General features: G+C 41.8%; 1 protein-coding gene across 7 annotated transcripts in view; it reads right to left on the reverse strand.

Annotated features, from left to right (window-relative positions):
- The window catches only part of pnpla6 (patatin-like phospholipase domain containing 6), a 55,098-nt gene that overhangs the window by 15,272 nt on the left and 22,661 nt on the right, over positions 1–17,165 (reverse strand). For all 7 annotated transcript variants that reach the window (XM_080418956.1, XM_080418957.1, XM_080418953.1 and 4 more), the window contains exons 15-26: positions 15,939–16,118; positions 13,140–13,217; positions 12,446–12,651; positions 11,139–11,270; positions 9,211–9,334; positions 7,300–7,413; positions 6,939–7,008; positions 6,123–6,269; positions 4,564–4,627; positions 4,225–4,393; positions 2,373–2,555; positions 372–490 (exon numbers count right to left, since the gene is read on the reverse strand). In XM_080418956.1, coding sequence (XP_080275082.1) covers positions 372–490; positions 2,373–2,555; positions 4,225–4,393; positions 4,564–4,627; positions 6,123–6,269; positions 6,939–7,008; positions 7,300–7,413; positions 9,211–9,334; positions 11,139–11,270; positions 12,446–12,651; positions 13,140–13,217; positions 15,939–16,118 — 1,586 coding nt within the window. The remainder of the gene's footprint in view (positions 1–371; positions 491–2,372; positions 2,556–4,224; positions 4,394–4,563; positions 4,628–6,122; positions 6,270–6,938; positions 7,009–7,299; positions 7,414–9,210; positions 9,335–11,138; positions 11,271–12,445; positions 12,652–13,139; positions 13,218–15,938; positions 16,119–17,165) is intronic.

A 17,165-nucleotide genomic window follows, 5' to 3' on the forward strand; every position in this document is an offset into this window, starting at 1 on the left:
TTTGTCTGTACAGTGTATGTCCCTGGAAATTTTGCACAAATATGACTGGCCACACGCCCACACGGCTTCAGACTGGCTTCCAAATACTGACTGCACAGGGAAACCATGCCGTGATTAGACCCTTTCTTATTTATTCGTGTGATTGTGTGGGTTGGGATATTCCAATTAGAATTAAATGTATTGTGGAAGTCAGTTTATGTCACTGCCGAATGGAACTGAGGCGACATGGAAAGACTTTGTTGTTGATATACAAACATATATATTTTTTTTAAATCCCAAAAGTATATTAATGTCCATTTAAACGGCTTGCCAGGGCCATCTGTCTTCTCCATTACAGAAGTGCCATCTTAGGTACTGTAGGCCCCACTCACCTCGCTCCCCCTCCGCCCAGCACCAGGGCAATGCTGTTTCCTGTTAACACCCGGGCCAGCCGAGAGAAATCACTGTGTCGGTCTGCTGTCTTTTCAAACACCTTCTCATACACCTCCCTCTGCACACACACACAAGACGTGAGAAAAAGAAAGTCATATTAAGTCATGTTTCATTACAAACAACTCCCAAGATTTTCAAGTAATGCGTAGTGATCTTACCTGGAGTATCAAATGAAGGTAAATCAAATCAAAAATGTTACCAAATACCGTCTTGCAGTCTGCTAAATGTGTCTAAAGCCTATCTGGACGGGATTAGTATTAATTGGGGAGGTCTGGTTATTTTCACCCGTGTACTTTGGTGATTTGACTGATGTTGATCAATGTAATAACTTGTGATTATTACAGGAGTAATAGTTATTGGGCAAATAAGATACTGTTTTCCATTAAACTTCTGGATCCCTTGTCAGTTCTAATGATGTTCTAATGATCGTCAGTAATTAGAAATACTTTGCGCAGTCTAATCTTGCAAACTAGCTCATACATTTCCTCCCAAAACTAAAGTGACTGTTGAAATGTGCTGAAATGCATCTCTCCCCAAACTTAAATCATGGTGATCTCCTTAGTGCCTAGTTTTACTTTTTGGTATTTTGGCACTGCCTAACCACAAGACTCTAGGAGGCAACACTTGTCCTTAATGTGGGTTGTGTCGACAGTGGAAATGGAAGTGAGATGCCCCTTAATACTAATGTCGTCCGGTCAGGGCTTAAACCTAACCACCTGGCACCCATAATAGGGTAATGACTCAAACCTAACCACCTAGGACCTACTAGGGCTAGAGCAAACCGTGAAAACGATCTGTAATTAAATCCCCATTTCATAGAAAGAGAGAGAGTGTAACATTAGAATTAGCTCAAACATTCCTATCCAAACACGGAAAGCAGTGCATGACAGATTAGTGCTTGGTAGTAGTGGTGGGAAACAACGTTCATATCAGCGAACGAACGATTTCGTTCACGTTCACGGCAATGATCCGTTCGAATGATTCGTTCTCGTTCGGTAGCGCTTCCGGTCTCGGCGGAGCGCATGGGCTACTATATGCATGCAACTGTGTGCATCTGATCCCACTGACATGTCTGCACAGAAACACAGCACCTTCTTTGTAATATAATAATGTGTAGAAGTAATACATAACTATAATATAATGTAACGTTATTTGTATTAGTAGATAGTTATTTTCCACAAATGCAATATTTTATACAAAGCAGCCTAAGTCAGCACACTCACACGCCTATCGGTTTCCAACCATGTTTTTAACTTAAAACTGCAGCACACTATTTATTTGCATCTTCTATATATTCATATCATCTGTCCTTTGTCTAGAGAACCATGCATATTTATTATTTTGATACTTAACTCATTCAGTGCCACATGACGTCTAAGACGTCATGGCCTGAGCGCCCTGAGCGCCACGTGACGTCTAAGACATCATGAAAAAAATATATATATTTTTTTTTTCCTTGAAAAAAATGTTCAGAACCCAAGATATGATGCTTCAATCACTTCTTGTTTAACTTCTTACTGAAAAAGGCTGTATCTCGGCTCCTAAGCACTTTTTTTTTTACAATGAATTTTGGCTGTGGCACTCAGAACCAAACTGCCATAAATAAGCATGGCACTGAATGAGTTAAATGTGGTGCTAACGCTATCCGTCTTTTGTCCAGGAACAACGGTAGGCGATTATTTCAATTCAAATTAGCAATACACATGATGCATGTAAACTGTACCGCACAGCTGTCTGTCTCGCTGTCTGTCGCGGGAGGAACAGCCTGCCCGTCCTGTGTGCGGGGGAGGGGGGAGGGGGGGCATGAACGAAATGAGTGAACGTTACAGTTTCAGGAAGTGAACATGTTTCGTTCACGGCAAAGAACTAGTTCTTATGAACGAATCGATCATGACCGACCCCATCACTACTTTGGTGGGTGTTTGAGCCCTGGGTCCTACCAGCTTGCTGGGGCCGCGTCTGGAGAAGACCCTGCGGGGACACCTGAGGTGCAGGTGTCCGGAGCACCAGCTGCGCATGTTGAGCCACTCCACCGTCCTGGAGGGCCCAGGGCCGTCCTCTCTGTGCAGCAGCACCAGCTGCTTCAGAGCCCGGACCGCCGTGTTCTCCAGCATCTGTTCCAGCTATAGACAGAATGGAAGAGGAGGCGCAGCAAGGAGAACAGGTGGAAGAACACAGAGAGAGAGAGAGAAAGGGAGGTGAGAGAACGAGTCAAGTTGCGTTTCAAAATGCTGAAATTGTTTTTGACTCATTTTGCGTTTGTTTTCATTTTTGAAGATGGTAAGTATTTTAACTTTTTAACCACTTAACTCATTCAGTGCCAAAAATATTTCTGGCTATATCACCCCTGTGCCAAGGCCAAAAATACATTGTAAAAAAAAAGTGCTTAGGAGCCGAGATACAGCTTTTTTCAGTAAGAAGTTAAACAAGAAGTGAATGGAGCAGCAAATCTTCAAATCATCATATCTTGGGGTCTGAACTTTTTTTTTTTTAAATAAATAAAATATATATATATATTATTATTTATTTTTTTTCATGACGTCGGCGACGTCATTGGCACTCTGGGCTTATAAAAACGTGACGTCGGTGGCGTCAATAGCACTGAATGAGTTAAGCTGCACTTTATAATTTGTCGAAAGACGATGTCGCGTGGTGCAAATAGCTGATCGACAAGCTCACAATGTGTTGCATCGCAATATGTTGTGAGCCATTTCCAAGATTGAAGATTTTCGCCTATAATGACCCCAAAAAAATGTAGTGGTTAACGGTGCAATAGACCACATTCAACCACTTACAACACCTCTGTTGCATGAGGTTCATTATTTCCCAGATTCGTATCATGTAAGTAATGCTATGGCGCCTCCACTCAATTATTTAGGGAAAGAAATGAAATGAAAACAGAAGCACACATGAGTTTTGTTGGCCAACAAAATTATTTAAATGATTATTTCACAATCATAGTTTTCTTTGGGAAAAGCGATACTTATATTACACCTTTTTTTTTATAGCTCTGGGGATGTGTTATTTAAATATTTGTTTATGATTCGTTTTCATAAACATGTTATCTGTAATATACCGTCACTAACCTGACTCCGCCAGATGGGGGCGGTATTGAGTTTCACATGTTCACAATCCAGCCTCCATCTGACTGGGCTCGCTCAGCCCTCGAGTAGGGCTACTCTGCACCGCTGCGCGTGCGAACCAATCAGCGGCTGCTAGGGGCGGGATCTTGGCGAGACCGGATGCGACGCCGTCGAGAAGCGCTTATTGCGTTGCAGTTCTTTCACGATTCATCATGGTTGAATAGTATGCAAAAAAACTACTGCTCGCGCAGCTACTGTACGTCATGTAGACACGCCAATTATGATTGGTTGATAGACGGTGATATAGAGACGGTTCCATCCAATCACCTGCCAAGTAGCTTGAAAAAAAAGGGACCGCCCCTTCATCGATTGTGCTACCGAGGTCCCAGATGGAAGTAGCCTGTGAAACAAATGTGACGCAAGCGTCTTCCATCTGACGGAGTCAGGTTAACCCGTCACCAGGGTTGCCAGATCTGCTTATTATAATTTCCCTGCAAGATTTTATTTGAAAATAGCCGATCTACAAGATGCGACGCGTTGTGAGCTTGTAGATCTGCTATTTTCAAATAGCTGATGTATATGTTAAAGTGCTCATGTGGCCCATAGTCGCTTCTTTTGGGCTGGTTTTCCTAGACCTGGTTGCTTGTTTCTCTCACAGAATCTGGCAACACTGCCCGTCACCACCACCACCACTAGAAATGGCCCTCACCTGTCCCAGGGCAGGCTCCTGGTCCCCCAGGCCCACAATCAGGATACAATCTGCCTGTCTGATGCAGCGCTGGGTCCAGGGCGTCATGGTGTTGTCTGTCTGGTAGAGGACGATCCTGTTGATGTCCTCCTGCTGGGCCAGCCAGCCAGACAGCCGGTATTCATGGATACTAGCGGATGGAGAGAGACGGAGGAGGGAGAGTGAATAATTCAAAAGATGGGGTCGGTGATGAAATGCAGAGAAACACAGACAGTGATGAGGGAGAAAGGTTGCATCATATGAAGCTGGCTGTGGTTTGACAGGGCTGAGTATGTGTTTGGCTTATGTCGTCTGACTGACCTGTCCAACGCCGACGCACCCAGTCGCTCTCTGATTATTTCACTCGTTAGCAGCAACGTTGGCCCTTGAAGTTTGAACAGACAAAGAAACATCAATCACCGGGCAAAACAAATAAATAAATTATATTACATCGGAAGTTACGGGTATGCGTGGCTTTTCTATTTGTTATTGCCTATTTTCATTGGCTAGCGCATCACCACTACAGGTGTGCGTCGCATCTTCTAGGACTTTGTAATGCAGTAGACAACAGTACCAATTATTTTACTACAAACAGGGGGCGGCAGTTGCTCATCATCAACTAAACCAGTGGTTTTCAACCCTTTTCATATCAAGGTCCATTATTTATTCGGCATTTGAGCCACTGACCACCATTTGATGAGATTTAGCCTCTCAGACTTAGAATATTTTGTTATCGTTGGATAAGAATTTTGTCCACAATTCCATGCTATATTGCTGTTGCTACCATAGGAGAGATAACAGGCAAAAAAAATCAAAATCAAAATTCTCATTACTACCAAATGAATCACCCAGTTTCAGCTTGACCCGTTATCATTTTGAATCAATTAAAGTGACGTTGTGTGATGATTAAACGTGTGTGCTTGCCTTTCTAATACCGACTACCGAGCAGCGAGCTGTGTGTGTGTGTGTGTCTGCCATGTGAAGTCTGTGACTGTGTTTACAGCGAGGCAGCCGATTTGTCCTCCATCGTATGACGGTGGCGCGTGCCACAACGCGGTGCATCAGCGATGCATTGTGGACTTGTAGATCGGTTCACGCGTTCACGTGTGACACCGCCATACGATGAAGTAAAGCCTTTAGGGGAGACTTGGATTTGGAACCCTCCTGCCTCTCAGACTACAAGGCTCTGTGATCTCTTGAGACCATCTGCCGTTTAAGGTTACATCATTTTTTAATTTCATTTTAATTCTAACCTTAATTTTTTATAGTTGAACATTCTTTTATTTTTTAACCCATTACCTGGAACTGTGTCATTTTTAGATTTGAGCTAAAAAGCATTTTACACTTTAGGCTATTCAAAAATAGCAGATATACAAGCTCATAGCGCGGCACCGAGTGCCGCGCTACGAGCTTGTATATCTGCTATTTTTGAAAAATCATGAAAATGTGTGCAAATCTTTGAACATAATATATTTTTAAAGCGAACATTTTTAACTCAAATCTTTGCTTCTGGGGGTCCCTGGAACAAAATGTTTTGATGGGGGTCCGCGGCTAAATACATATAATTTTGGGGGTCCTTGACATGAAAAAGATTGAGCACCACTGATATAGAAATATACGTTTTTCAGAATACTGTTGAGATTTAGGAGACATGTAGAATCGGCTTCAGGTCTCAATGGGTTAAGGAATATTTGTTGACAGCCTTAGTGCCTTGCATGGTTCCCTCCGCCGTTGGTGTGTGAATGGGTGAATGTAATGCACCCAAATAAATAAATGCACCATTTACCATGTTAATACTGGGAGGGCTTCTAGACATACAGTAAGCAAGCAAACACATTGTCCTGCTGCTGGGTGTGATTGCTATAGCCAAACCGACTTACCAATGGCACTGAGGGCATGGCTGAGCTCCAGATTGAAAGCGTTGATAGGCACGTCATCACAGACAGGCAGGACAGCCACGGTGGACAGGTTACTGGCAGGGTTGGTGACATCGGGGCTGGACATCGTGGACAGACCCAGGGTGGAAGCTGGACGACAGGAGATGGGGTGTGTGAATGTACATGCGTCAACAGAGAAAGAGGTGTGTATGTGGGTCTTAGCGTGATCTCCCTATTAAGTTAAAATACCACTAATGAATTAAGTTCAAATACCACTATTAAATTATGTTTAAATACCACTATTTAATTAAGTTTAAATACCACTATTTAATTAAGTTTAAATACCACTATTTAGCCATTAGAACTCAATCACTTTTTAGCAGCAGGTGGGATAAGATGGTGGAGGTAACAGTGCAATTGATGGGTTCAGAGAGCAGAGTCAGTACAACTGAACTGGGGCTAATGAAAAAGGACAACCCACCACAAGAACTCTAGCATTTATTGCGTACTGGTGAGCTTTGTGTACTGTGTCCTATAGAGTTGCAGTCCTATCCATAGCTCTCCAAATAGAAGGGGAAGAGGGGGGCGTCATATTTGTTTGCTGGTTACATACCAGCTGTCACTAATCAAACTTGTATGTCGTCAGCAGAATATTGCTGACACGCCTGCATCAGGAACATTAGCATTCCGTGAAAACACTGCACTGGGTAGTTATTGGCATAGTGCACTAGTTTACCGGCAAAAGGTCATGATTATATAGTACTAGTGAGTGAAGGAGGGTGGAAGGATTGATCTACAATCATGACAAAACCATCTCACCTGACACACGGCCCTGTTGCAGGTTCCCCAGGATCTTCTGGCCCAGCAAGTGGATCAACCTCGTCACCACCTGAAGAAGAACGAGATCAGTATCATTCAAACTCTAGCGCCTCAACACTGAGCACAAAAATAATCTCGAACCAATGGTCTACCACAGTGGTTCTCAAACGTTTTAGCTCGAGACCCAAAAGAGAGATTAGATGTTTGCCTGGGACCCAAATTTGTGAAAATAACTCACAACGTGTCGCTTGTCGTAAAAATTGGTCCGCAACCCAAACATGGGACCCACTGTTTGGGAAACAGTGGTCTACCATATAAAATGTCTGGTTAGGTCTTTCCTTAACAAGGTGAAAGTACTGACCTGGGGGTATCGTCTCTTGATGTTGTTGAGTGTTCCCTCGGGCAGTTTGACCAGCTCTGTGTCTCTGACCGCATGGACAGTCGTGGCTCTTGGTTGTCTGGCCAAGGCTTCCACCTAAAGACACCAATAGATACACCAGAAACTCAATATGGCTGCCCTAAATGCATCAAAGCGCTTGTTTGTTGCAATAATCAATATTAAAATGCTTTGAATGCTATTATTTTCTTATTAGGAGGACTATTACATCCCCAGAAATAGCCCAAGAAATAATCCATAGTTATTCATTATGCATCAACATTAATCAATTCTCCTCAGACAAAGGCCACTTTCAGGAAAACGAGGCAGCGCTCAGCCAGGCATTATGACAAAAACTAGCTTACAGATATAGCATTTGATTGAATAAGGCTTTAATTTATTTAGGACACGCGCGCACACACACACACACAAAAAACTGTAAACAGGACAGAGTGCTGTTAAAACTCTTTCTATCCCCAACTAATACACTATGGCTTGTCTGCTACCAATAACCAACTACAGAGTACTTCCGGGCTGGCTCCAGCCTCACTGCAAGGCGAGCATTATTTAATATTAAACTGAACATAGCACAAATGTGTTTGCGGGGTTAACAAGATTATTAGGCAATAAAACTGACCAGGCTTGTTCTACAGACAGATAAGCCTGGATGTGAGGTTTCACATTCTGATTCAAGCGTACGGTCATTCAAAAGTAGCGGTTTTCCACCCCCATTCTGAATTCCCATAGACGTCTTTAATATCGCGTCAAATAAGAACTGTGTTCCAAAAATAAACAAATGATCCCGGACTCTTATGGATATGAAGCATCAACTGACGGTGAGAAAACGCTAATGTTACTTCCGCCGAATTAGTTAAATTTTCACCAGAAACAGACTGTATCAAATATAAGTGACTGACTATCATAAACAATACAGAGCCACCTCCGTGACAATATCGCAGAGACAGTTTGTTTATTTTTGGACCACAATTCTTATATGAGACGATTCTAAGATGACCCAATGTTATTCTCCATAGAGAAATTACTTTACGAACCAGGGGATGAACGAGTGACATCAGGACTTCTGTACTCTATTATTAGCCATATTATTTACTACTCCGTATTGAATTCATGTTGATGAAGCTTATTCAGTCTGAACAGAACTGAGAAGGGTGGTTAATATACCTACACAGTGGGCTGGATGTGACTCTTCAATATTGATTGATTGCTTGACTGAATACGTCATTAACAGTTTGCAAATAGTACAGTGGTACGATTATACAATGACGCTAAAAGGATAACACAAAAACGTGTTCCCATTGTGGTCCTGTGTATTCAATTCATCAAGATATATGACTGACTACACATGGATGTGATTCATCGATATGATTCAAATACAGCAGATAGTCACCTGCTGAGCCACTAGGAGGCCTCATGAATGCACCTTTGCATCGTAAACCTTGACAGCAGTACGTTTCATTTTGAAGCATTGGACCACACCACACCTTCTCAAACACATACACCCATTAAGACCTGGAACGCGTTCTGTGTCACTTCTTGATTTGAGCTAAAAAGCATTATTTTACACTTTGGCACTCAGTGCCGCGCTATGAGCTTGTATATCTGCTATTTTTGAAAAATAGTGAAAATGTGTGCAAATCTTTGAATATATATCGTTTTAAAGCGAACATTTTTAACTCAAATCTTTTCTTCTGGAGGTCCCTGGAACTAAATATTTTGAGATGGGGGTCGGCGGCCAAATGGATATAATTGACATGAAAAAGTTTGAGCACCTCTGATAACATACGTTTTTTCGGAATACTGTTAGGATTTAGAAGACATTAGTAAGAATCAGCCTCAGGTCTTAATGGGTTAAAAAAAGGCAGAGCAGTGACTCACCACGCCAATGAGGTCTCCTCTGCCGTACTCCCCCACCAGCTCCTTCTTGCCGTTGGCTTTGCGGATAACCGAACGCAGACGGCCATTCAGAACGATGTAGGTGCAGTCTGACTGGTCGTCCTGCCTACATGTGGTGGTGGAAGGAGCAAGTGGTTATTATAGGTTGTTGGAACTCTTATGGATGACATAAATTATGTATGCTTTCCTGTAATCAGGAGTTGATATTTAAGACTTTAAACCCAATACAGTAGACTGGGGTCCCCCCAGGGCTCTGTTTTAGGTCCGCTCCTTCTTTCCACATCTCTTAAATATAGGCGATCTACAAGCTCACAGTACATCTGCTGTTCATGTGGTTAAGCTGAAATAATAAGTACGTTATAACAGGCAGTCTTTGTGATATTCTATAAAGAAATATGATTTACTTTAAAAAAAACGAATGTTCCTATCTACCGGTACATATGCAATAAGTGAGTAATAAATACGATAGTAAAATGACAAGTCTCAACGACAAACAAAAAAGTGAACTAACTACAGTATGTTTCCATGTTTCAACAGCATGTAGAGCAGTGGTTCTCAAAGTGGGGTCCGGGGACCCCTAGGAGTCCTTGAGGGGGTTCCAGGGGGTCCCCAGCTAAATTAGTTAATATGGCATCAAACTCAGTTTAACCACTTTAACTTTATATAATGTACATCAGCTATTTTTTCTTCACAAATTGTGAAAAACTATTTGTATATTTTGAAACGTTTTAACACCACAAATCTCGTATGGGGGTCCCTGGCACAACATCTTTTCAAATGGGGGTCTGCCGCCAAATACATATCAATTTGGAGGTCCTTGACAAGAACAAGTTTGAGAAGCACTGATGTAGACCAGTGGTTTTCAACCTTTTACATATCAAGGTCCATTATTTATTCGGCATTTGAGCCACGGACTCAGCTTTTGATGAGATTTAGCCTCTCAGACCCAAAACTTAAAATATTTCGTTGTCGTTTGATAAGATTTTGTCCAAAATTCCATGCTGTATTGATGTTGGTACCATTGGAGAGATAACAGGCAAACGATCAAAAATAACAATTCTTCTACATTCTCTAATTGTGTAGACTTCTTGTAAATTAAGGTAATGCAGATGTTTAACAATCATTTAACTCTTGAGAGCGTAACATGAAACCAAATGGACCCGTAAGGGTCCATTTGGTTTCATTTTACGCTCTCATGAGTTAAAGGTAGGGTAAGTGATTTTCTTTGGTTAAAATAAGTGTTAAATAGCTCTATATTCTGATAGTACTCATTGCTATAGAGTGTGTTCTGTAAAAGGAGTCTCCTTGTCTCTCCAGCTCTTTATAAAACAGAAAATGCATTTTCGTTTCAGTTTCATTTCCAATTTTATCCAATCAGGATAGAGAACTCAATCAGGATATAGATTAAACAAGTGAAATTGGAAGTGATGACACTAAGAAATGAGCAGACAAAATTGGAACTGGAACACTATAAAAATTAAGCTTAAAAATTTGTACTTTCTCCTGATTGGCTGAGATTTTGACACCTACCGGAAAATGTATTTTCTGTTTATTAAAGAGCTGGAGAGACGGGGAGACTCCTGTTACTGAACAAACACTCTATAGCAATGATTACTATCAGAATATAGTGCTTTAACCTTTTAACAAAATACTTTTTGTTTTAACCCAAAAATATCACTTACCCTACCTTTAAAGATCTATAGACCATATTCACACGGCGGCCATTTTGGAATTTTATAACTTTTTTTTAACTTAATAGCAATATGGCCACCGTGTGAATATGGTCTATAAGGATCCATTTGGTTACAAACTCTCCATCATTTAGCTGGGGACCACCTGGAACCCCCCTCAAAGACCACTGGCGGTCCCCGGACCACTGGTTGAGAAGCACTGATGTAAGACTACTGCACCTGTAGAGGGCTCTGCCGGCCTCCACGGCCATCCAGTCGATGGCGAAGTCCATCTGCCTGACGAAAGGAGACATGCGGACAGCCACGGTGTGCGCTGCACTCAGCACCACGTTGGGCTGCTCCCTCATGATCCTGCAGGGGGCAGCAGAGGTACAATAATAAATGGCATGTGAGTCAGTACCTCTATTATGTCAGACGTCCAAAGTCTGCACCCGGGGCCCGATACCGGCACGAGGGGCAGATTTTTATATGGCCCACGGCTTCCTTCCTCAAATGTATTATTTATGGCCTGTACAATGTAGGGCATGAATGTGAAAAAAAGGTTGAAAAAAAGACTTTGTTTTTGTTTTGTTCACAGCACATTTCTGGCTTTACATTTGGCTATACTGCCAACAAAAGACTGTTGATGAATAACATTGTTGTGATGCTTTTGTATACGACTCTGTTATGGTCCAAAAGGTACAGTAGGACAGGAGATGCAGTCTGCACACACACACACACACACACACACACACACACACACACACACACACACACACACACACACACACACACACACACACACACACACACACACACACACACACACACACACACACACACACACACACACACACACACACACAGTATATGGGGCTCAACCCTATTATGTAATCCAGTGCAGACTCACAAAACAAGAAGTAAAGGGAATCATACAAGAGACACAATTCAGGACAAATGAGCAGTTGAGTTAAAACCCATGAGTTAAAAATCCAATCATAATCAGATATTAGTTTTTTTTCTTTTTTTCTTTTTGCCTTTATTGATAGGACAGTAGGCTGACAGGAGAATGGGGAGAGAGATGGGGAGTGACATGCAGCAAAGGCCGTCGGGATTACCAGCCTTAGGTGCCCAGATGGTTACGCCAACCATCCGGGCCATCAGATGTTATTTCTAATGGGATAGTGGGATAACTAATGACTTCTGGTGTTTAAATTATGTGTACGGCTTGCTCTGATCCTTCAACTTGGATTTAGTTCCGGATGCTTAGATCAGTGGTCCGGGGAACCCCAGGGGTCCTTGAGGGGGTTCCAGGGGGGAATATTTTACACACTTAAACCTATTACATTTTTTTGTCTATTCAAAAATAGCAGATCTACAAGCACACAATGTGACGCGCTGTGAGCTTGTACATCTGCCATTTTGGAAACATTTTAGAAAAATCTTCTCTTATGCGGGTCCCACTCCCTGGTTCAAATGAGTGGGTCCTTGACATGAAAATGTTTGAGAAGCAGTGGCTTAGATCACTCCGGAAACGGGCGACTCACTCGTAGAAGTCAGACTTGGAGATCTTGAGGTAGGAGCAGTCGCGGTTGGCCTTGATGGTGAAAATGAGGGGCTCTCCGGTGAGCACCGCCAGCTGACCCACCATCTCCCCCGGCTGGGTGACAAACAGACAGACTGCGTCTTGTTTGCCAATCATCCGCTGGTAGACATGCAGACAGCCAGACAGGACAAAGTGCAGACTCGCGTCCTTGGGGGAAGGGTGGGGAGGCAAGGAAGAAAAACAAGTATAGAGGATAATTAGAAAGTCAATATTGCGTTATATACAGTATTTGTCATGTGCAATAATCACAATTTAATCAACTGATCGGATATAGACGAATATGGGTTTTACAGCATCCTACTAGGGTTGCAACAGTTAATCAAATAAAGTTGATCCATATTATTTTATTTTATTCAGCGTTGTTTCATTGATGTATGAAAAATATATATGGTATGTACAGTACATAAAAAAAACATGCTTCTCAATTATTCGATTAATCTGAAAAGTAATCAATAGAATAATCGCTAAGAATGTAATTGATAGTTGCAGTGCAGCCTTATATCCTATACCCAAGGATACATTGACAGGGATAGTCAAGATGGATATACCGTTGGTCTCCCCAATGCCCAGTCCGGCACCACCATGTTAAAAACTCAATTCATATTTGAGTAGGGACTTGGTCTTGATCAAAGTACCTGGTCTCCCTGTCTGGCCAACACAGTTCCAGCTTTGGCATGGTGCAGACTCACTCTCCCATTTAGCAAGGCAGGATCCTAGAGAAAAGTCACAACAAGGACAGGAAAGTCAGATGGAAAGTCAGACAATTTCAGAGAGGCAATGGCGCATGATGACAAAACACAGGACCTTGCAAAATTCAGCCAACATTTAACAACAGGCAGTTGTTGTAATCTAAAGTGATGTAAAAGCACCAGTTAAGCAACATGAACGTAATGTTTTTCATCCTTGCATTTTATTTGTTCCAATCCAAATGCTCCCTTGTCAAGTTTTGTCATTTGTTGTTTGTTTTTAAATTTATACTTTGTTTTCCCCGTTTAGTTTTGAGGTGATATGGTTTTGATTTGAAGTCCCTGGGGATTTATTTATTTATTTAAACTTATATCTTTCTTGAAAATCCTCACGGAGTATTATACTTGGCAGACGAGTAAAAGAATAAAAAGCGCCACATAAGACAATAGGTCATGTGACTTTTGAGCCATTTTACTAATCATTACAATGCATGACTGTTGTTTTCATTAGGCAAATAAATGTAATAGTTGGTCCAATAGTGTGCCGATTGGTTTTCCTCACGCCATAAAACAGTTCAAGGGATTATAAATGAAATTTTCCCCATTCAAAAATAAACAGTGACCTCATTGGAACCCTTTCTGATTTTTTCAGCCAATGTGTCAGTACACATTGGCTCATTGACACATTGAAGCTGTGAGGCATATAGCAGGGCAATATATAAATATCGTGATACCATTTAAAGGGATACTTCACTTTCGGCGGGGGGAAACATTTAAAAAATATATTAAAAATAAATGAAAAAAGTAATGGAAAATTCATGGCCCCCTCACGCATTAGAGTGTCCTACTAATGTGTGAGGGGGCCTTTATTTTGCCATAACTTCTTTCATTTTTTTTATATATATTTTTAATGTTTATTTTATGTGAAAGTGAAGTATCCCTTTAAGGCAAAATGTATACTTTCAAAAAGTGTCAAACTAAGCTCACAATGCTTATAGATCTGCCATTTTCACTATTTTGGATTTTTTTAAAAGAAACTGTATATTATCACAATATCGATAAGAGGAATTTGCTCAAAAATATTGTGATATCTGATTTTGTCCATATGGCCCAGCCTTAAGGCCTTTGCAGACAGGGTGCGATTTTTCGCACGGAAAAAAGGGACAATATAATTTTTTAAATGAACACATGGTTCTCAATGACCTCATGCACACCGGCTCCGAATTTACCGTGCGGCGATGCGTTTTTTTTCCAATCGAACCCAGTTCGATTTGTGCGTCTTTTCGCATGCGGTAAAAACTGATTGACTAATCGCACCCTGTCTGCAAAGGCCTTTACTGTGAAATATATGGTTTGTGTGGTGAGCTGTAAGCAGAGAGCCAGGGGTGGTGCTAGGGATTTGTTTTTTGTATCATTGAATTAATTCTCTCTGATTTTATGCCATGTTGATGAATTGAATACATACTGCAGGACCACAATGGAAACAAGTCCCCAGGACTTTTTTGTGTTATCCTTTTAGCCTGACAAAAAAGTATTCAATCAACATCACTGAATTAATTCTCTCTCACCTTTGTTTAAGTTATTTTTGGGGCTTTTCTGCCTTTATTGGATAGTACAGTTTAGAATGACAGGAAACCGGGAGAGAGAGACGGGGAGTGACACTCAGCAAAGGTCAGAGGGCTCGGGAATCGAACCTACGACTCGCTGTCAGGCTGCGCTAGAGCCCATATGTGGTATGCGCCTTAACCGCTAGGCCATCGATGCCCCCTATTTTTTTTTTATTATAATAAAAAAGAAACGAACATACACGGTTTCCCCCAGACAGCAAGGATATGTAAAGACTAAGTTATTTGAAATCAACTGGCCTTAAAGCTTTAATCCATATCCGTTATGTGGGATTTGAACCCACGTCTCCCTCGTGAGACAACCAAACATCTACCGCTCATACGAGAGGCAATCTCAGCTTGGCCAATGGAGATATTGCGCTTATGAGCTTCAGGCAGTACAACATGTCAACCAGTAGATAGTCTACCCAACACCAGATTTCTCAATGGAAGAGTCGGGGGGCCCCCTGCAAACACTGCAGATGTTTTAGTTATCCACTGCAGTATTAGTGATATAATATTAACACATCGACCGCCAGAGGTTAATCTCATAATGTACTCACCAGTGCCAAGGTGTTTTTGTTGTTTTTTTCATGTCGCCATAGATCTTGTTAAAATCCTTAAGATTGAGCCGTACACGGTCTGTTTACATCCGCGACATCTCAACGTATCTCCCAGTGAAAATCACGTGTCAAACGGGGTATCCATGTTGTAGTTAGAGCGGATTACGTTAAACAGTGAAATGCGAGGAGAAAAAACTACAGGAAGAGAATTGAGTTTCAGTTTCGTCTGTAGAATGGGAGCGGACGTGATCGTCAAAACCGGATCCCAAATAATTCCGTTTCCGGTCATCAAACCGGAAACGGAAGTGGATAAAAAAAATCCGAAAGTGAACCCGGATTTTTTTTGCGCGAAAAGACCGTGGACCGTAGGGCTACGGTCTCGGCGCTTAACAGTTGGATTTAACGGACCGTAGGACTACGTTCTTGGCGGTTAATGTGTTAACATACTCTACCATAGAGACTGGTTAAAATAACGTTTTTTAGTTGGAGGTCAGAGAAAGAAGTTTCCTTTTTTTTGTAATGTTCTGTGAGGTTTGATATTCAAGTTGTTTGGCATGTCATCCTTCATCTTCCACACTAACCTCAATTCTCATGAGTTTGAGGATCTCTTTCTGGGCCTCTTCGAACAGCGCAGAGTTGGGACTGCTTGGTACGGGCCCAAAAATGCTGTCAACCAATGACTCTTCCTCCGGGTACAGGTAGACCCCTGAGGGGACCTCATCCACCGTCACCCTCCTCTCCCGCTGGTCCTGGGATGTGGACTGCATGGAGACACAGGGAGGAAAGGCCACGAGGTTCATTAAAAAAATATAACTTCCTGCAATTGTAAAAGATGTTCTACTAGTCCTTTAACCCATTTAGACCGAGACCTTCTAAATCCTGACCTACCGTTAAGTTTTCAGAAAATCTTAAATTTTTTATTCAAAACATTTAAAACTATTCCTGTTGCTATACACAAGGGAACATCTAAAATTACAGAGATGCTTTCCCGGTTTTAAAGGTATAACGTATAGGCTTAAATGGGTCTAAATGGGTTCAAATCACTGCTGATATGCAAGTAAAACTCAAGACAGTAACGTTTGAGATGATGCAATCCATTGCATCATCTCCAGGCCGTTAAAGGGAAGTGATATTGTTGGGTAAAAAAAAAATGGTTAGTCCAGTAACAGGGGTCTCACTGTCTCTCCAGCTCTTTTTGTATACAACAGAAAATACATTTTCAGGTCAGCATACCAATTTCATCCAAACAGGAGAGAGAACCCCTCAAAGAGCATTTATCAGCTTCAGTGCTATGTTCCGTTTTATTTTTGAAATTTCGTTCCCATCACTTCCAATTTCACATGTTTATCCTGATTGGATGAAATTGGCATCCCGACCTGAAAATGTCGGAGAGACCCCCGTTACTGAACACGCTACAACAATGATTATTATCACTTACAGCAGCTTTAATAAAGTAAAAAATCACACCCAGTGTGAAGTGGGCGGTGTGGTCACAGTGGTCATCACAGTGATGGAAGTTCACTTAAAGAAAAGTAATATTGTGGACCAACCATTGTACACCCCCAACTTAAAAAAACCCATAAATGTGTTTTTTTTAAGTGCATACTCCTATTTACAGGGCTATGCACATGTGTCATGTTTCACTAGCCAATCACAGTCCTGAATAGACTGTGATTGGCCAATCACGGTGCAGGGTTAGGGGGTACACTGGTGGCCAATCACAGCGCAGGGTTGGGGGGGTGCAATGGGTGGTCGATGTCCAAACCTCACATATAGGGGCGGTTTCACCGCCCAAAAATAAGAAAAAA

The sequence above is a fragment of the Gymnoscopelus braueri genome, assembly GCF_963280865.1.
Source record: "Gymnoscopelus braueri genome assembly, chromosome: 2".
Classification (NCBI taxonomy): Eukaryota; Metazoa; Chordata; class Actinopteri; order Myctophiformes; family Myctophidae; genus Gymnoscopelus; species Gymnoscopelus braueri.